General features: G+C 39.2%; 3 protein-coding genes across 3 annotated transcripts in view; 2 read left to right on the top strand and 1 right to left on the bottom strand.

Annotated features, from left to right (window-relative positions):
* Positions 1-27,624, bottom strand: part of Cmss1 (cms1 ribosomal small subunit homolog) — a 298,143-nt gene that overhangs the window by 248,820 nt on the left and 21,699 nt on the right. The gene's annotated exons all lie outside the window — the stretch shown is intronic.
* LOC119825435 (filamin A-interacting protein 1-like) overlaps positions 1-27,624 on the top strand; it is an 88,843-nt gene that overhangs the window by 46,926 nt on the left and 14,293 nt on the right. The gene's annotated exons all lie outside the window — the stretch shown is intronic.
* Positions 571-26,309, top strand: Filip1l (filamin A interacting protein 1 like). Its single transcript, XM_038346284.1, has 2 exons — positions 571-641; positions 23,152-26,309. Exon 2 carries the CDS (start codon positions 23,267-23,269, stop codon positions 25,943-25,945), a length of 2,679 nt encoding a protein of 892 aa, XP_038202212.1. The 5' UTR covers positions 571-641; positions 23,152-23,266; the 3' UTR covers positions 25,946-26,309.

Below are 27,624 nucleotides of genomic sequence, written 5' to 3'. Positions count from 1 at the left end.
AAACACGCAGGAAAATAAGATTTCATCTGGCCTTCCCATCACTTGAAGAATTGTTTTGTAGTTACATCATCAGGAAATAAAACACTATCCTCTGAGGACCCCTACTCTCTACAAAGAGAAAAGAGGTTTGAAGTCTGTATGTCCAAAACCTCCTTTTCTTCTCCCGCCTCCCCCAGAAACTCAAAAACAAGTGTTACAAAAATGTATTTACAAAAGTTTACATAAGAATGAGGGTGTGTATTTAAGAATTTAAATCAGCAACTTTAGTAGTTAGATCCAGGATAAGGAGGAGGAGGGACGACCTTGACCCCCAAGGCTTGGGCAGCCTCTAGGAGGGCGCAGGTCAGGCTCGCCGCCCACACCCGCAAAGGGACCCGGGGATCGACCTTGCAAACACCACCGGTGTCTGTGAGACTGGAGGATCTGGGCTGAGGGTCTGGGCTGTCAAGGCCCGCCGCCCGGCCGCACATGCCTCTGCGCGCCTTATAAGGCTGAGCGGTGACGTAACGCCCCTAGGCAGGGCGCGCTCGGCGGCCCGCTCGCATTGTTCGGGAGGCTCCCGGAGCGCGCACAGCCGCTCGCAGCGCAACCGCGGCCCGGCTCGCCGCCCCGCCCGGCCCGGCCTGGCGCCCGCAGCTCAGGTAAGCCCGAGAGAGTCTCCGCTTCGGCTCCCGCACGGCCACCGCCCCCGGACCAGGGGCTAGTGTGCGCGTCGCGCTCAGCACCGGCTCAGCTGCAGAGCGGCAGGCAGGTTTCGCAGAGCGCACTCAGTGATTGCCAGCTTTAAGCCCCTTTCCAACTCAAGAACTTCAAAGTTCTTGGCGGCCTGGAGAAGACTTGCGACTTAAATTTAGATGGAAGGTGAGGGGTATGGATGCCATGGGTTTCCCAAGTGGCTACCGGTACTGAGGAGTCTAAAGGGCTGGGGACTTCCATTGTAACAGCTCCACTCCAGTATCTTACCTCCTCAGGACTTCAGCTCTTTCAGCTCTTAGAAGAGCAGAGTTCGAAATCCTGCCACATGGGATTGGATTTGTTAGCGCCAGCTTTTTCCTTAGAAGTCTTAATATAAAAAATAATTTTAAAACGGAAATACAGTTGGAATTAGGATGAAACTAACCGTTAAAATAACTTTTTGATGACACACAAAAAAATCTTTTACTACTCTGGCTCAAATGCATGTGAATCTATATATACCAGGAAGTTGTTCCGTTTCTAGCTCTTTCTACTTCAACTCTACTTTGTGGAGGGCAATCTGCATTTAAAAGATGAAGCTATTTATCCTCTGTAGATTAATGTTCTAGATAATATATATTTTAAAACCTAATTTTGAAAGTAGCATCTACAAAATAATTTTAATTACTGGCACTTTAACCATGATTACACCTAAATCTGAAAAGTCCATTACTATTAATGAAGGCTTACAGTAGAAATGAACATTTGGCAGATAATGAAAGCTACATATTTTACTTTACCTTTTAAAATAAAGATCAGCAGTGGAATTTTTAAAATGTCAAGTTTAGCACACTAGAAGAGGAGATAGGAAATGACTTCTCCACTTTTATCTGATCTCAACAGTGTAAAACAAAACTTTAGGAACTGAAAGAATCATTTCCCCTCTGTTTTTCAAGTATGCATAATTACGAGCTCAGGGTCCATGGCCTCTTTCTATTGACTACTCTAAAGGCTGAAAATGCTTTACTATTGTTGGCATTGGAAAGACCATATAAACTACTGTTTGAATGTTTAACAGAAATGAACACCATTTTGAGGTACAAACGTGATTTTATTTGTATTTGTCAGTGAGGGGAGAAAGTTAGATATGAGATTTAAAACTGAACCAGTATTTTTAATGTGAACAAAAATTGAGAAACATTTTTAGTTATTCTTGTAGTTGAGTTTTAAAAGTACATAACACACCTACTATTTTTGCTGTCTGTGAGGTTTTTTGTTTTGTGTTAATTTTATTTGATGAAGTAAAAGGCTGGTTTTTCTAAAGAAAAAGTACATGTTATCAGTTCTGAAGATAGGCTAAGTAAACTGCAAGTTAGTACTAAGACGTAAGATCCCTCCAAACTATGACTTCATCCCAGGGAAGTCTCTCACCATGAAGAGGGGCCAGTAGCCAGCTCACTGTGAAGATGTTCAGAACATAACGCAAGATAGGAGGGTTTTGTTTGTATAGACAGTGACTGGAAGCTGAAAGATTCCTGTCTTGGAAAAGGGGTATTTTGCATTTTCTAAAGTAGTAGAGGAGTGAAACAGAAACTAATTATTGTTTCAACTTTACTCAAGTACCATCTGTAACATAATCTATAGCTCAACTGTTGAAAATCATAACCTCTATCAAAACCTTTATAGCTATGTTTGTTTCCCAGTCTGCCTTTAAGTACAGAAACACCCAATTTTTAAAACATTTCAATAACATATTTTTTAATATTACATTTCTTCAGGCATACTAACTTTTAAGCACGCTTTAAAGAACTTACTAAGACCTCTTTACAACTGAAAGTTAAACCAAATTTATCATGGATATACTATCTCAAAGTGGGCTGTCTAGGTGAGCACTTCTCAGTTGTTAGGTCAGTCTTCAAATCTAAAGCACACTGCAGCCTTAGGCTTAGTAAGTTCATTTACCCTATTATGGCAGTTAACTTTAACTGCTAATCACTGAATTTCTGTTTTATTTTCCTAATGCTGTTGATAGACTGTAATAATGGCCAAAATGAAAGCATGAATCTAGTATCTTCATTGTCTTCATTTTCCAGTCTTCTTGCAACAGTTGATGGGAAATCCAATACACACACACACACACACACACACACACACACATACACTCTATGGGTTTCATTTTAAGATTCTGTTCTGGTCCCTCAAAAAAAAAAGTACCTTTGGTAATAAATAGATTTTGAAGTCTAAAAATTGAGAATTGGGGAAGAATAAATTTTCACTAATTTTATGTAGGTTTTTACACATACACACACATAGACACACAAACACACAGACACACAGACACACACACACCCTCTTTAATTAAAGCGAAAAGGAGGATGGAGCAGAAAGAGATTACATATTGTGGAGTACTAATCAGAACAGAAAGCAACACTGGTCTCAGCCTCCCTCGGGGCCTGATAGGTATCATCTATTGTTCATATAGCCAATCATTAGCTTTGAAAAATCTAACATTCCCTACACCTCTTGGGCATATCATTAATTTCAAGTTAAGTTCATCTCATTTGTGGTGGGCTATAAATTTTGCTTCACTTTCAATTACTGCTTAGTTTGTGTGAATTTTGTTTAAATAATCTTTAAAGAGGTTGCATCTGCAGCCATCATCACAAATGCTCAAAGTAACATTCCTATGGCTGCTTCTGCCATCACTCAGTATTTCTGAGCCACCAACCTAATCATTTAAGTTTGATGTATGCTGCAAAGACTATTAGTAAAATATGTGTGACATTTGTGTGAGGTTAAGTGATTTCTGGTGATCATCTCCAATGATGACGTAAACACTTCCACAGCTATCTTTTTCATGAAGAAACAAGAGTTGAGATTCTCGTTCCCTCATTAATCTGCATTAGCAGTGCCTCTGACTGGGAAACCTGGGCGAAAAAGCTGAAGGGGCTTGCCAAGCAAACTCATTTTTTAGCTTTGAGACAAAACCTCCTCTTCATGATTGTGTGAAATGTTTCAGCACATTAAGATAGGTTGCAGCAGTTGTCATTCTGAGTTCAAGAACAGTAAAGAACACATTAGCAGTGTTCTTTCTCTAGTCTAACCACCCTCACACTCCTATGCTCAACTGGTTCCCAAATAAGTCTAAGTCTTAAGAATACAGTTACTTTATGATGACAAAGTTAAGGAATGTTTGCACAAGGCAGGAGTAGGGAGGTATGAGGAAAAGATGGGTAAGTGATTACAGGGACACAGAGGTGCAGGCACACATTCCCAATTTCTTGTTTCTATTTGTAATTACTTATTCTAGTCCAAAGGCCAGTTATCAGCAAGAGATAGAATATATTACAGTAGAATACCAACATTCAACTCACAGATAGGCATTTAAGACAGACCTTAGTAAGTTCTAAACGGACAATGGGATACCTCAAGAGTGTGTATATGCACACTGCCAGCTAACACAGCAAAGAATGTCAGCAGAACTTCACAGCTGCAAGTGGCAGTGGTCATCAGATCCAGATGGCTGACAGTGTAGAAGACACTGATATCCAGTGTGATCTGCACCAGCAATGCTGAGCAACTCAGGCAGAGCCAGCACTCCTCCACTCTTGGACTGTAGCCCACTATTGGTTTCTCCTTTAATTGGTCCTCCAAAGACAAACAATCAGAGCTCAGAAGTAACCTTGGTACTGTATGTGGCAATTTAGACATAAAACTCATTAACAAAATAGGTGGGTATGTTTTCATTAATAAGTAACAAGAGAACAAAGGGAAAGGAGTGAGATGAAGTCAATACAACTTCATCAGGTCATTTGGATGGCAAAGCCCATCCTTTATTTGAACGTGAGAGGTGCTGTGCAAAGAGTACTGACATCATTTTAACACTGCAGGTGACTGTTAGTACCAAACACTTTCTACTCCACCAACCTCCTAAGCTATCAAGAAACCTTCTTTTGAAAATCAGACAATACTATCAAAACACTCTGACCATAAAATTCAGGAAAGTCACCTTTGAAGGCTGTTTGCCACTGGCGATATCTTGCTTCCTTTACCCACATACCATGCATTCCTACATTATATCATACATTAACTAGTTTATTGTCTGTATTTGGGATTATAAAGTATGTCAATATCACTTTTAGAACCAGTTTTCTCCCAAGCATCTAGAAAAGTAACTAGCTGTTGTTAGTAGGTGTGTCATTTGGACAAGGATATTAAACACATGTATGAATAAATGATCTACAACCTAGAAGCTTCTCATCTGAAAGGAAAGTGTACTCTGCCAATGATGGGCTGAGCATGGGCCCTTTACATTTTCATCACAAGACCCAAACATATCTTTGCTACTATTTGAATTAACCAGAAAACTGACTTACAAATAAAAAAGCCAAAAAACAAATGAGAATCAGATCAAGTCCAGGCAAAGAATCTACTTTGAACTTACTGTCCCAGGTCTACTGTGTACACAGACAAAGTCAAATGCTTCTTAGCACTCATCTTTCCATATCTCCTTTAACTCCTTCCCCCAAAATAATGAGATTGCAAGTGGTGAAAGAGAACCAGGTGAATTGCCATAGGCATGAAAGAGCACAGCATAGTAGAGTGGTTTTGTCCTTAATGAAGTATGGATTCCTCTGAATTTCTAATCTCTATGCCTCGGCTGAGGGCCTGGAAGATGCAGGCATGATGTCAAATAACTCCCAGTAATTGGAAAAGAGCAGACTATCTCTCCTTTGGACTTTGACTCCAAAGTTTCTATGTGTACTTTCTGTATCTAAATTTCCATGAGAGGTATTTTTCTAATACTAAAGTTAGGCAACTTCCTTGCCAACTTTGACTCCAGTGTAGGTCTTATATCTGGTTTCAGCAACAGCAAGCAAACTATGCTAAGAATAAGAGAGACTGGCTGGTAGGTACAGCAAGAAAGTTCACTGCACTGACTAGCTTTGAACTGACGACAAAGAATAGGAGCATCAGTGCCTCTTACACATAGGGTTCAGTGGTCCTTGGTTCCATCTCCACTTTTCAATATCCTAAGTCAAATACTTAATCACAGAGATTAGCTGTTTAAAAAATTAAGCAATGTGAGAATGTGTGTGGTTTTGTTTTGTGAGGTAGATGCATACTTTTAATCCCAATATTTGGAAGGCAGTAAGGAGAGTCAGAAATCCAAGGTCATTCTGGTTAAAGAACCAGTTCAAGGCCAGCCTGGCAGAGATCCTCAACTGCCTCCTACCCACAAACAAATTAAACAACAGAACTTAGCTGCTTATTAGTGACACTGCTGGCACGGACAAATAGTACTGTCTCAATGGTGAAACTAAAGAGTAAGAATAAAAGGCTCTGCCATTCATTCACTGGGACAGCTTCTTGTACCCTTGTTTTCCCCAAACCTCATAAAAGGGACAATGTCCTCTACCCCAAGTATCTCAGTATTTGGGGAAAGACTGAATAGTGGGCAACAATTCTTATAGGATCTCTGACCAAGTAGAAAAATCTATATAAAAATTCAAGGTATTGATCTTGTCATTACAAACAGATCAGTTGAAGAAACTCCGGGTCAGCCTAACATAAGGACATTAGCCCTACAAGAGCTCCAAATCATTTACAGAGCAGCCTCAGGTTAAGAGCAGTCCTTCGAGATAGGCTGCTTTGACAGAAGCAAAACTGCCTGATTTATTGTGTCCCATGGCCCACTAGTCTGGGAACAAAAGTTTAAAGGTGAACCACAATTTCCCCCTTGCTTTAAAATTTTTTTTTTTATTTTTTTTTTTCTCATGGTTTATTTTTTTTTATATTTAAAAATTTCCATCTCCTTCCCTCCTCCTCCCCCCTCCCTCCCCTCCTTCTCCCCTTTCTCTCCCCTCCTTCTCCCCCTTCCCTCCCCTCCCCTCCACCCATACCTCCCCTCCCTCCCTCTCAAGGCCAAGGAGCCATCAGGGTTCCCCACTCTATGCTAATGCAAATCAAAACAAAAACAATCTCTTGAGCAAATAATAAGAGGAATGTACAATATTCATTGCAGTTGGACTGAATGTCTGCAACTGTTAAACTTGAAGAAAGGAACTGCTAGACCCAGGAGCACGAGGGAAATGTCCTGGTTTTCGCTGAACTCAAAGGAATGCAGAAATGCTGTATCAGTCACTTAGCCTCAGCCTGATAGCCTGCTAATTGGAAAGAGCAAAAGAGAGTGGATCATCTGGGCATTGGTGGGAAATGGATGCATTTGACTAAAGAGAAGATTACCTTTGAAAAATAGAATCATTTCATTCACTACCATTATATATACTCAACCCATCATGTTTGAAGTAGCATATCATCCTCCTCAAGGGAGATAGGAGGCATCATAAAATTATAAAAATCATTTTAATATATAATAAATTATTTTATAAACACATGCTTATATATTACATACTAATAGATAAATATATAAATATCTGTATATATATTATACAAATATAAACACATATACATGTTTATATGGGGACCTACTAGATAGAGTTTGTCTCAGTATGTCACCTATCCAACAGAGGTGACAACTTTGTCAAAAAATTTGTGGTTCCATTCATCTCTCCACACATTATACCCTGAAAGACTCTCCTTACAGTCTCATTAAACACACTAGATAGAACATACATACAAAGAATCAAGGGTAACAACAATAAGACTTTCTGACAGTTTCTCCTATCTGGACTTCATCTAACTTTTCCTCCAAGTGTTTCGCACTTCACAGTAAAGGGAGAAAGAAGTAATAGGAATAAGAGCAATAAAACTGTTTCTTGTGCTCTAATAAGAAGAGGTAATTCTGAGACTTTTAGTCCACTTATCCCAAGAGGGTTATAGTCCAAGAAAATGTTTCTTCTTGTGTATATAGAGTTTAAACATAAATGAAGGGTATAGAGGTATCAATCCTTTAAGAGCAAACAATATATTAAACAAATTAGGAAGCAGTACAAGGCAATATTGAAGAGATGCCATAAACTTATGGGTTGTCGAGACTAGAATAGAAGTAAGCCAGGCTTAGAAAACTGAAGAGAACTGTTCACAGAAAGGCAAACATCAACGAACTTCTGAATAGAACCCTCCAAAGATGTTGGGTTTATTCCCTGAATGTCAACTATTGAAAAGAGCCTAAAGTAAAATTTAAAAATAAAAGTTTAAAACAAGGTCAACGCATGCACGCACACACACACCACAATTAGTTAACCCAATAATTGGCATTCACAACAACCTAGACTTCCATGGACAAGAACACGACTTGAAAGATTTTAGTGTTTAAGGTGAAGGGATTATGTGTGGTGAGGGAACAGCTGGTATAACCCAGAACAGAGGTTCAGGAGATGCTCTCTATCACTGTGTTATGCCTATTGTCCTACAAGGATCATGTTCCCTACTTAGCTGGGATAACTATTAGCTTCCACCAGACTGAGATACAGGCGTTGCCTTGGGTCCCAGGAAATGCACTGTAGGTTGCTGTCCAGAAGAGCTCAGGTTCTCTGACACCCAGCAATAAAAGTAAAACTCAGCTTACTAGAGAAATCTATGTTTCTGACCTAAGCTCAACCACTCTGAAAAACTCCGATTCCCCTGCTGGAAAGCAATCTTTCCCCATGAAAAAACCCACAGCTTTCCTAACCGTGTTTGTCACTTGAAATAAGACCCAGGTTACTAAACTGTTAAAGTATGGAAGAGAGTGGGCAACAAACAGCTTCAAAACTAGCCTGGAACCTGATTAATGCTGGAAGCTTCACCACCACACTTCATGGGCACACAAGTGAGAACTTGGGCTAAAGGCCTCTGGTCGGATCCTAGGCACAGACACTTATATTTTCTCTTAGGACAATTGACAGTCTAGGTGCCACTCCCTTGAGTGTTAATTTCTAGTTCCATGTATTTTCAGTTTAGCATGACATTTTAAATGTCAGAACATGAAGATTTACTTCTTTGCTTTTAACTATACCTGTAACTTTGATTACAACAAATACTTTCTATAGAAAGAAACAAAAACTGGAATGTCATGAAAGTCCACGTAAGGTATTCTATCCAGTTCCAAGCCATTAAGGCTTGATGAGCCATATGACCTCTTGACATATTAACTTGTGTACAACATTAAACAGGAAAGGAAGAGAAAAAAAAAAAACTCTGAAGTTGCTGGAGGCTTTTGTCTTGTGGAACCAAGGTCTGAAGACTGTCCAAAGCTTTCTAGAGCTTAGTCATGAAACCATACTGTTTTCTTCCTGCTTCTGGGGAGATGAGAGGGGGCCCAGCAGCAGTAAGTCGGAAGATTCTGCCCAACATTTCCTGCCTATTGGAAACATGGCTTGATAAATTGCTTTTTCAACTGCTTACTAACTCTGGTTTTCATTTTTTTTTCTGTAGCTTTTTAACTAATAAAAACATAAAATAGTTTTCCTACTCTTAAAATTCAAAACTGATGCAAACTATAATTTTAGGGATGGGTATTCATACAGCAAACAGATAAAATACATTTAGAAAGTTCTCTTTAATTTGGCCATAAATAGACCATTCCTTACAGAAATGGCCATAACTAAAATGGCTAACATTCTGCTGAGGGAAACACATAAAGGAAGAACCACCTGAGAGAAGCAGGCTATTGAGCTGTTGTCGTATGTGCTGGGGAACTGCTGCTGGATGACGTCTTGATAGAAAGGCCTAAGGTGCGGCACACATTCATGTCATGAGCATGAGTTCAGACTGCAGCCCGATAGACATTTGGGTGTTACAGGCTCAGAAAAGGCGGAAAATTAAAATGAACCTAACTGCTCTGAACATTTGGTCAAGGAGAAACTAAGGCTCTGATGGCAAAAGTCTTCATTTTAAAATGAATGCAAAAGGACATACCAAATAAGACCACATGACAATGGTCGTCTGTGTTCCAATACATTTTAGAAAAGAAAAACAAAGCAACAACAACAATAAACCCCACAAATCTTTCCTGCCTGTCTGTAACTAGACTTTACATATGGCCTCAAACTCCAGCTTTCCTAAGTCACAAACCAACTAAGAAAAGTGGTAAAGTGGTGGATGGAGGATGCCCGCTGTGGTCTGTAATCTGCTTAAGAAGAAAACAGGCTGCAGAGTAACAACCCATCCTTGCAACCTCTCTACCCTCTAAATACTATTAAATCTATTATATGTTCCCATTTCCCTAATTTACTACAGTTAAAATGAAGAATTAAACAACCCCCCAAAACAAACAAACAAAAAACCCAATTAAAATGTTACCCATTTTACACACTTGGTATTCTTATCTACCCAGTTTCTATGCCAAACTGTGTGATTTCAGTAGTCACAGTAAATCATAAGCCTCTGTTGTTGTGGTTTTAAAATTTCTGAAGTTTGAGTTTCCCTCAAACAAGTTTGGAAATGTTTGGTTTCCCAAGCATACCATGTTACCACTGCTTCTGTATAGAAAGCCAGGCTACTAGGAGGTGGAAAGCAGTAAATTCATCCACTCTGGTATGGCTGGTCCTTGCTTGGGTGTTTTAACTCCAATAAATCCACGTAAGAACACCAAAGGCCTTTAGAAAGAGAAATGAAAAATGAGAGACCAGGAAGAGAGGGAGAGTAAAAGAGGAAGGGAGGGAGGGAGAGAGGAAAGGAGGAAAGGAGGGAATGAAGAAGGGAGGGGGAGAGGGAGCGAAAAAGTAAGGGAGAAAGGGAAGAAAAGAGGGAGGGAGGAATGACGAGGTGAGGGAGGTAGGGAGGGAGAGAGAGGAAAGGAGGGAGGGAAGGAGGAAAAGAGGCTTAAAAATATTGGGGGTTATGGTTTTGGAGGTGTGCTCAAAAAATCTGGAAAAGAATATACTCCTTACAACTTTCTTTTTAAAAAAAAAGGAAACAAAAGAACAAAGTCAACCACATAGATGAGCACTAAGAGAAATACATACTTGCAATATTTGAATGAAAATAACAAGGTCTAGAAAGCTTTAAAAAAAAAGCAGGGTGTGAAATCAATGAGATTTAAAAAAATTTTAACACCTAATTCAGAATAGTTTTCTATAAAATCCATTTCTACTTCCTCAATCTGAGATACATCTAAATATATACTTTTTAAATATAAACATCTAAATATATATTTTTTAAATAAGAGAAGCACATATAGATATTATGAGCAAGCTAAAATACAAACATTTCCAAGGGCATACAGTTATCATGCCCTTCAAATCTGTTTGAGAAAACGCTGTCTGTTAAAAATATTTTCCAAGAACTTTAAGCCCTTGAAATGTTCTATGGAAATGGTATTTATGACATATTCACATCCTCTAGGGCTGTGAGGTGTTATTACTGGCAAAGTGACAATTTTTAAAACCATTCAAAAATAATTACAAATTTATGCTGAATGACTAAACTTGCTATATTATTACAAAAATGAAGAGAATATTGGTTAATGTCTCATGACCAGGGCTAAAAGTAGCCATGAATAAACCTACAGAAAATAGATGGCTAGTAGTAGTGACTTTCTGTCTTTGACAAACCAACTATTCTAGCACACAGATTCACAGTGAGGATGGTACACAAGATAAATGTGATATATATGTACACATTTATCTTAGTGATGAGAACACCAGTTAGAGTATCAATTATATTGGCATTCTGGCTCCATGAATTACAAGCTGGACCTCTAACAAATTACTTAACTTCTCTGAGCCTGAGTGAGCTCTCATTTTTTTTCATATTTTATTTTATTTATTGATTGATTTTATTGAGCTATATATTTCTCTGCTCTCCTCCCTTCCTCTCCCCTCCCCTTCTATCCTCTCCCATGGGCCCCATGCTCCCAATTTACTCAGATCTTGTCTTTCTCTACTTCCCATGTAGATTAGATCCATGTATGTCTCTCTTTGGGTCCTCATTGTTGTCTAGGTTCTCTCAGATTGTGAATTGTAGGCTGGTTTTCTTTGCTTTATGTCTTAAAGTCACTTATGAGTGAATATGATATTAGTCTTTCTAGATCTCGGTTACCTCGCTCAATATGATGTTTTCTAGATCCATCCATTTGCCTGCAAATTTCAAGATGTCATTATTTTTTTCTGCTGTGCAGTACTCCATTGTGTAAATGTACCACATTTTCCTTATCCATTCTTCGGTTGAGGGGCATTTAGGCTGTTTCCAGGTTCTGGCTATGACAAACAACACTGCTATGAACATAGTTGAGCACATGTCCATGTGGTACGATTGGAGCTCTCATTTATAAAATAAAAACAATGATTCCACATTTGTGTTTCCAGGTATAGCATGGTATAAGGTACAAAACAAATGCTCAACCATTTCTATTATTTCCACACTGTAGAGAGGGACTTAAACTTATCCCTAACTCCCTAGTACCTATAAAAGTAGAATAGGTATTTGTTCTAATATTCACTGAACACCAAGTACTATGCACTGTTTACAAGGTAGAAATAAAACAATGAATATAAGAGACACCAATGATTGGCCAATTATGAAATAAAATGTGTATGCACAGGGAGATACACACACACACACCCCTCTACCTCTAAAGTTTATATTCTATTTTCAGTTTTATTTTATGCGGGTGAGTGTCTTGCCTGCATGTATATTTTTGTGCCACATGAATACCTTGTGCCCCCAGAGATCAGAAGAGGGTGTCAAATCCCCTGGAACTGGAGTCACAGATAACTCCAGGCAAGCCACCAGGTGTGTGCTGGGAAATCAACCTGGGTTCCTCTGAAAGACCAGTCAGAGCACTTAACCACTAAGCCATCTCTCTAGCCATGAATTTTATATTCCAAGGAATAATCAAATAAATAAGCAATAGATGGTACAGTACAGTAAATAGGACTAGTTAAGGTGAGAATCCAGTATCTCATAAGGAGAAGGCACACAGGCTGTTGAGTTTGAAGAACAGCAAAAAGCAAATGAACAAACAAAAATCCTAGTGTGAATGAACCAGAATGAGTCAAAGGGAGACCAGTAGGCCAGATGGGAGGAAGAGCAAACTCGTCTAAAGGTCCATCTACTTTGGTGGGGTTAGTTGGTGCAGTCTCTTACATGTGACATAGTTAAGTGGTGGTGGGCGTGGTGGTGTGTGAAGCACAGGTTTTGTTCCTAATATACTCTTATTCTGACCTGGTTATCTGTGCTATTTAATAAGTTAAGTGCTCTAAATTGTAGATGTTTAGTCCTTCCTCCCCATCCTATAAAAATAATAAACACACTAGTGCTTATCTATCATTGCAGTGGTGTGACTCTACAGCAAAGTGCTGTTTTAAATCAAGTATTTCCACTATTAGGATTTATCTTCGTAGTGAAAACTTTCGAAAGGGAAAGTCTGTAATTCCATAACTTTACCCATTATTTTCTCTTTAAAAGTCTTACAAATTTTAGCATGAAAGTTGTGAAGACTTATTTCATAACCAGATTAATTTCTACTGACTTTTTCTGCACCTGCTTGAGGACGGTGATGTAATGGAAATCCCCAAGAAATGATGTGTGACAGAAAAAAGATTGTTTAAGTAGCTATTGTGTGTGTGTGTCTCAGAGAAAATGAGAAAATTTCATTTATATTTGCTTGTTAATTTCTAGACACTCTAGTCTTGTAGATACAATAAGAAATTAGCACCAGTAGCTCCTGTTTGGAAGGAAAAGGATAAAGTGAGATTCCAACTTTTAATGTACACATTTTGAGATAAATATCTCAAATATTAGTATTCAATATCCATGATTACTCATCTGTAAAGAATACTGAAATCCATACTGCTCAAGCAATTAGAAGTATGTAAAATCAACTACAAATTCAATTATTGGATAATATGAACCTCTGATGGTGATGCAGACACTTGGAGACTGAGAGGGGAAGGTGACAAGTTCAAGGACAGTTTGAGCTATTTAGGGGAAACCCTGTCAAAAATCTCCCAATATAAAAACCTTAAGTAACCCATTTCTTGTGGAAAAATATCATCATATCTTTCCATCAGGAAAGTGGGCTGAATGGCAAAGCAAGTTTCATCCTCCCAACTTTGGGTTTTTGTTTGTTTGTTTTGTTTTTATGAACAGATCACAAAACATAAATATCCTTAGTGCTCTTAACAATTTCTTTTTAACTCAAGAAACCAAGCTTATCAAATATTTATCGGGGGGGAGGGGAAGTTCCTTCAGGTCTGTCCTAAGTCAGTTGGCCCACCCTGCCACCTTTGAGTGCTCATACAGATCAAGTCTGAGTTGTGAACCCAGCAGAGAAAGTGTATATTCACATTCCAGGAAGAAAGAGCAAGTATGACTCAAGCTGACAGGCTTTGGGAAGGGCAGCTAGCGACATCCATTTGATACGCTGGCAGTGCACTGGAAATGGCACATTCCTTTTCTTCTGGAAAGGGAGAAGAACTGGGGAGTAGATCTGTGAACAAAAAAAAAGAAAGAAATGAAAACTAATAGCTGACCTCAAATACAACTGAGTAGTGGATAAAGAAGAGTTAAGGATGCCAGAGGTAACTACTACAAGAACATTTACAGAAATTTCCCCACAAATTAACTCACACAAGATGGCAATTCTTAAGCAGACGACAGTTCTCTATCTATCCCATAACCAGTGCTCAGACACCTTTAATGTCACAAACATTTCTCATTAGTGGGTACAGACCACAGATGCTGCTATCATATAGAGGAGAGCCCCATAGTACTTACTCCACCCAAAATGACAGTAGAGCCAAAGCTGAACTTAGGCAAACCTTAACCTAAAATGGCAACAGGGATGGCTAACAATGAGCACAGAGCAGCCTGCAGGTAGGTCTAACAGACTGATTCTGTACTCTTCTGTTCCAGGTGCTTTCTACCTCCTGCCAGCCCATGGCTGAGGAGCTCTACATATATGTAGACACACACACCCTACTGTGGAAGTACACGTTCACTTATTTTAAGACTTTTTTCAATTGAAAAGAGAAAACATGCTTATTCTCTATAACATGGTATTTTCATCTATACACTGTGGATAACCAGCCATTAGCTCATTTATGAAATTTTCATAAGAACATTAAAATTCTACTCTCTTAATACTCCTATATGACTAATCTACTCTCTTAATACTCCTATATGACTAATAATAAGACATTGGTTGTGCCAGGCAGTAAGGATTTTTTTGTGAACTATAATTTTACTTAATTTTCAGGACATCCCCAACTACAAGGAAAGCTATAGTATTGTCCCTACCCTATAAATGAAAGCAGCACGATAAGTAAATTAAACTGCTTACTTAAGTTATATTAGAAGTAGGAAACCAGGATTCAATTCTGAAAACCCAACTCTTAGATTTGAATTTTTAAGGCTGCTTTTCTACCTCTTCCTCATTATGCTGCAGGGCTGTCCAGAGCACAGGCTACCTGTCACTCAGGTTCCTGCATTACTTATTGCCATCTACTAAGGACAGTGAGGAGCAGGTAGAAGAAAGGACACTAGCTCTAAGTAAAAGGAAGCAAATATGAAGAGATAAAATATAGGCCATTGAGGTGAAAAGTGAAGCTCAGAAAGAGGGCAGGAAGTGCCAAGGAAGACGAGCAGTCAGTCTCAGGAACCCGAAGATCACTCACAGCAACACTTAGAGCTTTGCTAGCTGCACAGCATCATGAGAAACACACACTAGTTGATAATCCAAAGCTTCACATGCCAAGTAACTTCATGAATGCTTCTCCCTGAAGGGACAGAGCAGCCCTGTCACAGCTGTGGAGGACCCAAGCGGTCCTAAAAAGTTCTGAAACTTAGTCTGACAAGGACTGAAAACCCTACTTACTTGGAAAGGCGGGTTGCGTGGTATCAATCAATAATGTAAAGTCTGGAAAAGGAAAAACTTTGATCTGAGGGATCTTTTCCAAATAGCTAAGAGCCACAAATTCAGAGGGGAGTGAGCAGAGATGAACCTGTCCCCTTCCCAAAAATAGGTGAGGAGGTTCTCCATACAGGCTTGGTAGTACATGCTTTCGTTGTTGTTTGTTTTGTTTTTGTTTTTTGTTCTTGTGTTTCTAAGTTCCCTCTTGTTACTGCCATACACATAAACACCAAAAAGAAAATCTGGGAATTTCTTAGTATGAAAATTTTGAGTTGAAAGATGGGCAGGGCACGAGACTTGTGGCATGTTAAAATCTTTTGTTTTATATACCTGTTCTTATTGCAGTGCTGAGATTCGAACCCAGTAGCACTGGCATGGTAGACAAATGCTCCACCACAGAGCTACATACAGGCTCACATCAGTGTTATTAAGCGAACACTCATTTCCCTAAATGTTCTAACTAGAAAGCTTCCTATACTACATAGCACAGAAGCAAAGGACACACAATTCAGGCTCATGCTGATAAACTCAGTAAGGTATTCTGTTCCTGTTCCCATTTCCTCTCCCAGGCCCAGCCCGAGGTTTCCAAAATGGCCACCTGGTGTGGGGGTTGTGGGAGGTATCTTTGCTAGCCCAGACTGCACCCTCCTTTGGTTTCAAGATGAAATGTTCTCTTTGTAGTGTCTGCCTTCTCCTCACCAGCTCTGGGATCTTGGTCTTTACTGATCCTGTAAGCTGACCTTTCAGCGGTTTTTCTTCAAGGGGCCGTCAGTCCATTACTTTGTTCTTTCCTCAAATGTAAGACAGCAGGATTGGACCTATGCCAGCTCTTGCTCATTGGTCTTCCCAGAATCCTCCATATCAGATATAATTTCCCAAGCTCTCTTTTACTTCACTTTCCCTGACTACTGCGGAACTAAATAAGACTGACAAATTATAAGTCCTAACTCACTTTTGTCATATACACCCCTGACCTCCTCTCCTTCACTTTATGTTCTAATTCTTTGTTCGCAGTGAAGGAAAATAGTAATCCAGCTTGCTGAATCTGGACCCATTTATGGTATCTCTAAATGATCTCAACAATGATGACAGGATCCTTGGTAACAAAGACATAAAGCAGACACAGATGTACACTCATACTTGGCTAGCAAATGCAAAAAAACAAAACAAAACAAAACAAAACAAAACCAAGTCTGACTGTTCTAGATCTTGCTGACCAAGTCAGATGAATTGAGCATTACACTATGACTATGGTATGCTGTAACTGTAATTAAAAGAGAAAAAGAAAAAAGGAAAATCCTTTGACTTATAAGATAAATAAAAGGAAGCAGCATACTTAGAATAAGACTGGTCATAAGTATTATGAATGCTCCTAAAAATTTGACTAAATAGTGAAAAGTCCCATTGAATAAGCAAGGAGCACATCAGAAAACATAAATTACAGTAACATAAATTAATAAAAGGCAGGTCAGTAGTGGTGTACATCTTTAATCCCAGCACTTGAAGGCAGAGGCAGGCAGATTCTTGTGAGTTTGAGGCCAGCCTGGTCTACAGAGGGAGTTCCAGGTCAGCCAGGGCTACACAGAGAAACCTTGTCTTAAAAAAAAAAAAAATGAATAAACAAAAAAGCTGTGATATATGCAGTATTCTGATGGATCATCATGCCAAATCAGTGAAAGTACTGAACTAGCCTCTAGAGTGATAAGAATATAAGAACACACACATTACATTGTTTTCCTAAGACTAAATAGATCTGTACTCATCAACCTGATTGGTCATTGATAAGATACTACATAACTATAACCAGATCAGGCTGGGAAAGTATGTTGGTTTTTAAGAAAAAAGGTAAACTAGCAAACGCCAAGTACAGTGTCTTATATGCAGCAGGGGTTCACTGTACTTATAAAGGCCTGAAATGAACCAATGAATGTCAACTGAACTGCACTGTCGATAAATTCATTTTAAACAGCAGGCAACATGGGCCCATTTAGTGGTACACGTTCTTACTCCCAGAACTCGGGAAGCGACTTCAAAACCAGCCTAGACTACAGAGCAAGAACCTGTCTCAAGGGGAAAAAAACAACAAAAAACAAAAAACAAGGTCCCTTCAAGAGATCAGCAAGGTCACCCCTATCTTCATAAACACCCTTTTGCCCATTCTCTCAAAAATGTACAAGTTTCCCAGGTGCTATATGCCCTGTGATGATGCCATGGCTACCATAGTTAATGGAATGTGTAAACAGTCCTAAGATCCATTGTCTTCAGAACAGCCCGTACAGGGCCATGCAATTCCTCTTATCATTTTTTTTGTTTGTTTCTAGGTTATTTTTTTACAATAAAAATGCTCTTTATATTATGTTGGCCCCCCCCCCATAAAAAACATAAACTCCTAATGCCCTGCCTCCACTATCCAAGTACTAGGGATTACAGGTCTGTCCAACCACACAGAGGCCCTAATTTTAATAATACAGTAAATTCAGATAAAATCCATACAACTAAAAGTTTGGGATCCTCAATCAGCTAAAGAGTGAAAGGATGCTAGCATCTAAAAAAATGAAACTGTTGCTTTGGGGTCTTTATTAAGCAGTGTTAGAGTTACCTTTTCAGTCTAAAAACTTGTTAATTTATCTAGATGGGGAAGAGGGTGTGTGAACATGGGTGGAGGTAAGAGGACAACTTTGGGGGATTGGTTCTCTCCTCTTTGTGGGACCCGGAGATTAAAGTCAAGTATGAGGGCTTAGCAGTACCTACCTTTACAGTCTGAGCTGTCTCACTAGCCTCTCTATGAACTCTTTAGGAACAGATTCCTTTCCCCCTGTTCACCTCATTTCAGCCCTAGTCTATAAGGCTTTCTTGTGAAATAAGTATTGCCGTATTTCAACATCAGCTGTGAAATTCAAGATCCACATCCTAACATAGTGGAGTGTCTGTCTCTTTAAAGGACAGGTGTGAGGACTGAAGTGACTGAAGCTCTTGGCTACTTTCACTTTGGTTCCGGTAGGAGCAGATGTCACACAGTGCCTGCACAGTGCCATTCGTGAGGATGGACTTTTTACTACTGCTTGACAATTACTCTAAGCTGATCTGTGTGGGCCAGATAGCTGAAAACAAAAAGAATATGCATCAGAGCTCTTAGCTGGGAGGGAAAGGAAAAGAACTGCTTCTTTGCAGAGTTGAAATAAAGGAGCGTGATAAACTAGCAATGTGACCATTTAAACCTCTCTTAACCAACTAACTAGAACTGTGGCGAAAGAATTTGAAAAAAAGAAGAAAGGAATGGTTCTAGCAGTCTTGGTTTTTTTAGAGGTTCCATAATTATGAAACAGACAATAATGTATTTAGAAAACACTAACTTATACCACATTTTCTTAAATACCTGAAACCACATTCATGTTAAACTAAAAAAAATCATCTTTACAAATGAACAAAACTGCATAGGACAAGGCTGAGGTATTCTCCATAGGATGGCATATTTGTTCACTATTTTATTTGTTCATCAAAAAGAAACTCACTCATTTAGTTCCTTTCCCAGGGCTTCTCAGTAACCACTGTAGAAAACACAAATGAATCCCTTACATTCATGTCCTATTCTTTTTTTTTTCTTTTTTTTTCTTTTTTTGGTTTTTCGAGACAGGGTTTCTCTGCAGCTTTTTTAGAGCCTGTCCTGGAAGTAGCTCTTGTAGACCAGGCTGGTCTCGAACTCACAGAGATCCGCCTGCCTCTGCCTCCCTAGTGCTGGGATTAAAGGCGTGCGCCACCACCACCCGGCTTCATGTCCTATTCTTAAGAAGTTAATATTTTAGTGGGGTTGATTATGATGTTCATAAATAATACAAAACCAAACATGGTGAAAACCATAATATAAATTCTATGGGTATGATTGGCTATACAGCATTTAGATGGGCACCATCTGTTTTGTATGTGCATATTATTTAACTATGTCACACTGAGGAGATAAAATATTGGTTGATGCCAGTTGACATATGTGTGTATAAATAAAAAAAAAAAACGAAAGGACCCTCTGAATATATAATTTATATTGAAAAGCCAGCATTATGGTTGGTACCAAAAAACACTCAAGATGACAGATGTGATATTTTTGAAAAAGCAAGTAACTGGCATTGCACATAATAATAGTGATAAACCACAGTAAGTTAAAACAATTTTGAACCATAAAAGAAATCCTAAAGAAAAGCTGTAATAAGACATTGCTTTAAGCCAGTTTGGGTTTAATTACCTCACATTTGTGTCCATAAAAATCAGCTTCCACAACCTGTTTTTATTGGACAGGATTCAGTGAATGTTCTGTAATCCTGTAAAGTCAGTATTTGAGCATGAACATGAGTACTCCAAGACAGCAGTCTTCAAATGGAGGTACATGTGCCCCCAAGGTACACAAACTTTGCAGAGCTGCATGGGGAGCTCAAAGGAACTCAATGCCTGCATTCACATTTCCTATCTACACTCTCCAAATCTCATCTGTCTGATAAGTGCTATGCCAGTGAGCCCTCTCTTTCCAACAATCCTTTCAACATAGTCTTGCTTGGCAAACTCTTACCAAGGGAACTTTCCTAGGCTCACGAGAACTTGTTACAGAACGTCCCAAGAGAGCACAGGAGCAGGAGCAGCTTAAGAAACAGCCCCTAGATAGACAGCAGAGTTTATCCTCATCTGAGGACACCGGGGACAGCTCAGGAGAAATTTCTCCATAGCCGTATTTTAGAAATCAGACTGTCTACCTAGGAATGATCTGACTGTCTAGTTTGTAAATGGGAACTTTTAGATTTAATGGCAGGGAGTACTTCTGTAACTGTTTAAAACTTGAATTTTTAAAAAAATGTAGGTGCTAAAAGAACAAATAGATTAAAATCACTATGTGTATTATGTATGTATGTATGTATGTATGTATGTAAACACAACACATGTATTTGTTCACAAACAATGGCAAGTGTCATCTTTCCTTCAGCTCCAGTTTCCAATTCAAGAGTTTCACTGATAGATACAATGTGTCTGGATCAGTCCCAGGATGTGGTCTGCAGTTCTACTGGGGAGACATCACAGGTTCTGGATCTCCTGACCTTCCTTATACAAGTCTCCCACCACAAGGAGAAATCTGACATTACATAATAAAGTCCAAGGACAGGAGACTACAGTCATCTGGAAGCTAGTTATAATGAAAATTGAGAGGTTCACCCCAGACCCACAGAATTAGAATCTGCCCTTTAACAAGATTTCCAGGTGATTCAAATGCACATTAAAATGGGAAGAGCAATGGTGTAAAGAGCAGGCCTAAGTCTGCAGGGAGGATACTGTCACTAGGTGTATATGTACCTCAGGTTGAAGCAAATGCACTGCCGTCATCGCTTTTATATGCTTACTTTGGAGGTGGAACTTAAGAGAGATGGTGATGTCAGCCAGTTTAATCAAACCAGGAAAGGAAGGGAGGGAAGCAGAAAAAAATATATAGCTCAATAAAAACAATTAAAAGAAAAAGTAAAAAAAAGAAGAAAAAAGGAACAAGAGCATGACACATATCATGCTGAAAACACTGAGCAAAATAAAACAACTGAAAGTTTTCCAATACTGTTTTGCTTGTTACTACACTGGCAGAATTCAGTTATTCCACTTTAAGGTTCTCCTATTTAAAACAAAATCTGCCCTTTCTTATATTCTAAGAAAACCTACCCCCTTCTTAGGAAAAGGGGACAGCACGTGCTCTTATTTAAAAAGCTAAGAAGAAAGCCTTAGGAGTTTATATGAGGTTGTTCTCCAATAAAGGAAGCACTGAGCTGCAGCAATGACTTGTTCCCACCATCAAGTGAGAATTGAAAGCTGAGGCATGAGGAAAAAGCTCTTCTGTCTCATTAGCACATCAGTTTTACCCCAGGTTCCTCCACTGGGTTGCAGACTCTACAACCACCAGGAAGAGCCTGCCATGCTTCTCTTCTCAGCTCCAGGTGTCTCAAGCAGGGAGAGGAAAGGCAGAGTCAGGAAGCCTCCAGCCAAGACCACAGATGAGGTCACCAGTAGCCCTGCCCCACCCCAGCCCCCTGTCCAGTAGCTCCTGAACTTTACATGTTAGCCTTTTGTCAAGTCCTCAAAACAGGACAAACTAAAAGGAGATTCTGTCATCCAAAAGTTTAAGAATTCTTACACTATGGGTTTTTTTCCTTCCTGTGTAGTATAATTACAGAAAGAACAGATTAGGATGTCATAAAGAAGACTTTATTCCCCAGACTGTCCCAAATTTGTTTCTTTAAAAAATGTTCTCTCAGATTCTTAATTTTAAATGCTCTGGTCCAAGGATAAGAGACAACAGATTGGTTTATTAACAAATAGAAAAGATTTATTATGCCAGGCATGGTGGAGTACTATAATCCAAAAGGAGGCAAAAAGGATCACATGTTCAAGTCCAGCCTCAAGAGGACAAGTTAGAAGCCAGTCTTGGGTGCACAGGGAGACCCCATCTCAACAATAGATGGATAATTAAATGGATAGATGGATAACAGGTTTATCAACACATTATGAACTCTACAAGATTGATTGGAAAGCACATATTTACATTCTGAACCAAGCCGAGTCCTTTTTCGGGATTCCATTCTGTTAGTTTCTGCACAGTGCTGCAGAGGGGCAATTACATCCTCTATAATTAACCCATTCCCAGTATAATTAAGAGACTCACAAGTTAAAACTGTACCTTCTTTACAGAGGTAACCAAGTGCATGGAACATACCTTTTATTCTGCATATAAAATATCCTGTTATGAAGGATAATTTTAAATAAAGAAAAAGTAGTATGTTAAAATAGTCATTTAAGAGGGATTCACTATGTTCCTGCTAAGTTTCTCCATTCCTAGCCCTGGATTTTTATCACCAAGCTCTTTGCTGTCAAACTCCCTGTTCTTCCCTATATTATGGCGCTCTAAACCTTAACTCCGTTGCCTCTTATTTCGCCCTCTTAAATGCCTACTCTTAAATGAGTAGGCAGATAAAGGCACAGGTGAAGTGGTTCCAAAGATGCTATCTTATAAGTGCAAACCAAAGTTTTAATACACAAAGAGATCCATCTGTGCTGTGTATAACTTCTAGACAAACTGAATGAAATGCTATCTTAACTAATAACCAAGGCGTTAAACAGTAACTAGTAATATATCACATACACAATGGCTCAAGCAAGCCACTTAATACAGGACAAGAATTAGTAATTTAAAAAGCACCATGGCAACATTTATCAAATGTTTACCAAATGCCAGGACGGCAATAATGTTAGATGAATTGCCTCACTTTCACAAAAAGCCCCTGCGATAATACGAAGAAGGAGAGCTATGCAGGTTAATTAGCTGGTATGGGCAGGTGTAGTTTTAAAACCAAGTCTAACTGAAATCTCCAGTCTGTATCCATCTTTACAGCCTTCAGGTTACTGATTACGTTACACATACAGTTTAAAAAAAAAACCATTATTGTCTGTTCTCTTCTAAGGCTTCCAGTGAACATCAATGCTAGTCAAATTTTAAAGGGGGGGGGCAGGGTATCAATTTTTTCTTTAAAATATTCTCCTTCCTCATCGAATTCAGAAACTTCTCTGGATGTTATCTATGAACTGATACAGTTTTTTTAAATTAATAACAGCTGAAGAATTACTAAAGCACTAACTTCATGTGATCTTGTATATTTCAGATTAAAGAAGCTAATTGATCAAGAAACTGAGTCCCAGGAGAGGAAGGTGCAAGAAAAAGAGAAGAGGATCAAGGCTCTGAAAGAAGAGCTGACCAAGCTGAAGTCTTTTGCTTTGATGGTGGTGGATGAACAACAAAGACTTACAGCTCAGCTTGCCCTTCAAAGACAGACAATCCAAGACCTGACCACAAGGGCAAAGGAAACACATGGTAAACTAGCCCTTGCTGAAGCCAGAGCTCAGGAAGAAGAGCAAAAAGCAACCAGACTAGAAAAAGAACTGCAAATACAGACCACAGCATTTCACCAGAATCAAGACAAAATTATGGCGAAGCTCACCAATGAGGACAGTCAAAATCACCAACTCCGACAAAAGCTGGCAGCGCTCAGCCGACAAATTGATGAGTTAGAAGAGACCAACAGGTCTTTAAGAAAAGCCGAAGAGGAGCTGCAAGATATAAAAGAAAAGATCAACAAGGGAGAATATGGAAACACTGGCATCATGGCTGAAGTGGATGAGCTCAGGAAGCGTGTGCTGGATATGGAGGGGAAAGATGAGGAGCTCATAAAAATGGAGGAGCAGTGCAGAGATCTCAATAAGAGGCTTGAGAAAGAGACAGCACAGAGTAAAGACTTCAAACTAGAGGTTGAAAAACTTAGTAAAAGGATTACGGCTCTGGAAAAATTAGAAGATGCTTTAGACAAAAGCAAACAAGAATGCTACTCTCTGAAATGCAATTTAGAAAAAGAAAAGATGACCACAAAGCAGCTGGCTGAAGAACTGGAGAGTTTAAACGCCAGGATCAAAGAGCTAGAAGCCATTGAAAGTCGGCTAGAAAAGACAGAATGCACCCTAAAGGATGATTTAACTAAACTGAAAACATTAACTGTAATGCTTGTAGATGAACGCAAAACAATGAGCGAAAAATTAAAGCAAACTGAAGATAAGTTACAAACCACTGCCTCTCAGCTCCAGGCAGAGCAAAGTAAAGTGACTACAGTGACTGAGAAGTTAATTGAGGAAACTAAAAGGGCACTCAAGTCCAAAACTGATGCAGAAGAGAAGATGTACAGTGTGACCAAGGAGAGAGATGATCTCAGAAATAAACTCAAAGCAGAAGAAGAAAAAGGACATGATCTATTGTCCAAAGTGAATATATTAAAAAACAGGCTTCAATCACTGGAAGCAATTGAGAAAGATTTTGTAAAAAACAAATTAAATCAAGACTCCAGTAAATACACAACAGCATTACACCAAGAAAACAATAAGATTAAAGAGCTCTCTCAAGAAGTGGAAAGGCTGAAGCTGAAGCTAAAGGATATGAAAGCCATTGAAGATGACCTCATGAAAACAGAAGATGAGTACGAGACCTTAGAACGGAAGTATGCTAATGAGAGGGACAAGGCTCAATTTCTGTCTGAAGAGCTGGAACATGTTAAAATGGAACTTGCCAAGTACAAGTTAGCAGAAAAGACAGAATCCAGCCATGAGCAATGGCTTTTCAAGAGGCTCCAAGAAGAGGAGGCAAAGTCAGGCCATCTGTCAAGAGAAGTGGATGCATTAAAAGAGAAAATTCATGAGTACATAGCAACAGAGGACCTAATATGTCACCTCCAGGGAGACTACTCAGTTCTGCAAAAGAAACTAAATCAACAAGAAAACAGGAACAGAGATTTAGGAAGAGAGATTGAAACCCTTACTAAAGAGTTAGAAAGGTATCGGCATTTTAATAAGAGTCTCCGACCTAATCTCAATGGAAGAAGAATCTCTGACCCTCAAGTATTTTCTAAAGAAGTTCAAACAGAAGTAGTAGACAATGAGCCACCAGACTACAAGAGCCTCATCCCTCTAGAACGAGCAGTCATCAATGGTCAGTTATATGAGGAGAGTGAGGACCAAGAAGAGGACCCTAATGAGGAATCTGTGCTGTCCTTCAAATGCAATCCATCTACTCCCCTTCCTATGAACAGGAAACTATGGATTCCTTGGATGAAATCCAAGGAGGGCCACCCTCAGAATGGAAAAATACAAACTAAGTCCAATGGTAACTTTGTGCAACCTGGAGATCTAGTCCTAAGTCACACACCTGGACAGCCTCTTCACATAAAGGTAACTCCAGACCATGCCCAAAATACAGCCACTCTTGAAATCACAAGCCCAACCACAGAGAGTCCTCACTCGTACACCAGCACAGCAGTGATACCAAACTGTGGAACCCCAAAGCAAAGGATTACCATTCTCCAAAATGCCTCCATAACACCAGTGAAGTCCAAGACCTCTACAGAAAGTCTTGTGAACTTGGAGCAAAGTATGCCCCCAGTTACCATGGCAACCTTTGCTAGAGCACAGACCCCAGAGTCCTGTGGTTCTGTAACTCCGGAACGGACAATGTCACCTATTCAGGTTTTGGCTATGGCTGGTTCAGCTAGTTCTCCTGAGCAGGGTCGCTCCCCAGAGCCAATAGAAATCAGTGCCAAGCACGCAATTTTCAGAGTCTCCCCAGACCGGCAGTCATCATGGCAGTTTCAACGTTCAAACAGTAACAGTTCAAGTGTGATAACTACTGAGGATAATAAAATCCACATTCACTTAGGAAGTCCTTACATGCAAGCTGTCGCCGGCCCCGTGAGACCTGCCAGCCCCTCAGCACCCCTGCAGGATAACAGAACTCAAGGCTTAACTAATGGGGCACTAAACAAAACAACCAATAAAGTCACCAGCAGTATTACTATTACACCAACAGCCACACCTCTTCCTCGACAATCACAAATTACAGTAAGTAATATATATAACTGACCACCCTCACCCTCATCTAGTTCATACTGATACTCTTGCAAGGAACTCAGTCCTTTTTTAATCATCCCTCCAAATTCCCTAAAAGAATGACTAAACATGTACTTTGGGAAGATTTGTGCATGGACTATACAAGAGTAGCTGGAACTAACTACGTGTTGCCTGCATAGTCATCGAGTGTGCACTTACTGTATATCTCTTCATTTACATACCTGTATGGAAAATATTTAGTCTGCACTTGTATAAATACATCTTTATGTATTTCATTTTCCATAACTCACTTTAATTTGACTGCAACTTGTCTTGGTGAACTACTTAACATGATAAAACAGTAAATAGTTTGTTACTTTTGTCATTGCTTGCTGAATTTCCATTTGATCATTTTGTTATATATCTGCATGTAAAATATCATTTTATTTTCTGTTTATAATGCCCATTAATTATCCTTAAAAAAAACAAGCAGAACATATTTGTCAATATATAGTTCTTGTCACATATTAGAGAAGGCAAGAGTGGTTCAAATAAATAAAAATTTTATCTCCACAACTTAAAATGAACCAAAATAATTATGGCTAGCTTAATGCCATTCTTGATATGTATCTTAATATTCCTGGTGCTCAATGGAAGGCTATTAGGAAGTCAGTAAATGTTTGCAGATAACAGGATAAAATAATATTAAATAATTTGTTATTAGTGAATACATATATAAGCTAATGTTAAAAGCTTGGGAATGTGCAGGAAGCCAGAAAGCACATTTGGAAATACAAGGTTACCTTGACTATCAAGGATTGACTACATTTCTCCAACAGACTGTAATTCCCATAAAGCATATATTACATCTAAATCTGGAGTCAGCCACTATGACATAAACTTCTGAGCACTCTGCTTCAAAACAAAAGTGTCATTCTTGTTCTGTGTTATTTGGTTCCCAAAACAGTTTGGATTACTTAATGTGGGTGCTGCCCTACCCTGCTTGTGAGTAAGGCTACAATCAGAAACATACAATTTATATTTCTGAAAGTCCTCTCAAGAAGCAAGTAAAAGCTACAGATAGTTAGGAGCACAAGTTTTAAAAAATAATCATGCTGCGTGGCAGCAGAGGCCAAGTAATAATGCGACTTCTTCTGTAGGTGTTATGCCATTCCTAGTGTACATGAAAAAACTTAGCCAAGCCTCCTAGACTATGGCTGCTCTGAGGACCAGCCTTCAGCAGTTTGGGGATTGAGGGGGTCGATTCAAGGATTACTTGAGGATTAGTTCATGGAGTTAGTGAACTAATCACTCAAATTAGCATTTCTATCTGAGGGAATAAAATTTAATTCTCTGGGGGCAGCAAATGGGGCAAAACTTAACTCCCTGGAGCTGGGAAAAGAGGGAAACACACACACACATACATCTCAAACAGGTTAGGATCTCACCTGAGTGCTGATGAATGGCAAGCCTTCAGCAGGTTAGAGGAAATGAAGAGGAGACACAGAGCAGGTGACTACTGGACAGACAAACAGATACACAAGGATTTTTCTAAGGGCCAAAGTTTTGTTCTTCATTTTATTATTCTGTTGTTTGTTCTACTCTAATTTTTTTTCTGTTCTGTTCTTCTACTCAGATGTTTCCTTTCTGTCTCTCTTGGTGTCTTCCTTCTAACTAACTTTACTTTTTTCTTTATGGTTTATATACGCCAG

The sequence above is a fragment of the Arvicola amphibius genome, chromosome 10 (genome assembly GCF_903992535.2).
Source record: "Arvicola amphibius chromosome 10, mArvAmp1.2, whole genome shotgun sequence".
Classification (NCBI taxonomy): Eukaryota; Metazoa; Chordata; class Mammalia; order Rodentia; family Cricetidae; genus Arvicola; species Arvicola amphibius.
The sequence above is the reverse complement of the archived record's forward strand: the minus strand, read 5'-3'. Positions and strand labels throughout refer to the sequence as shown.

What these genes read in the sequence shown, in the direction of transcription:
- Filip1l (XM_038346284.1), top strand. Translation starts at nt 23,267, where the DNA reads ATGGTGGTGGATGAACAACAAAGACTTACAGCTCAGCTTGCCCTTCAA.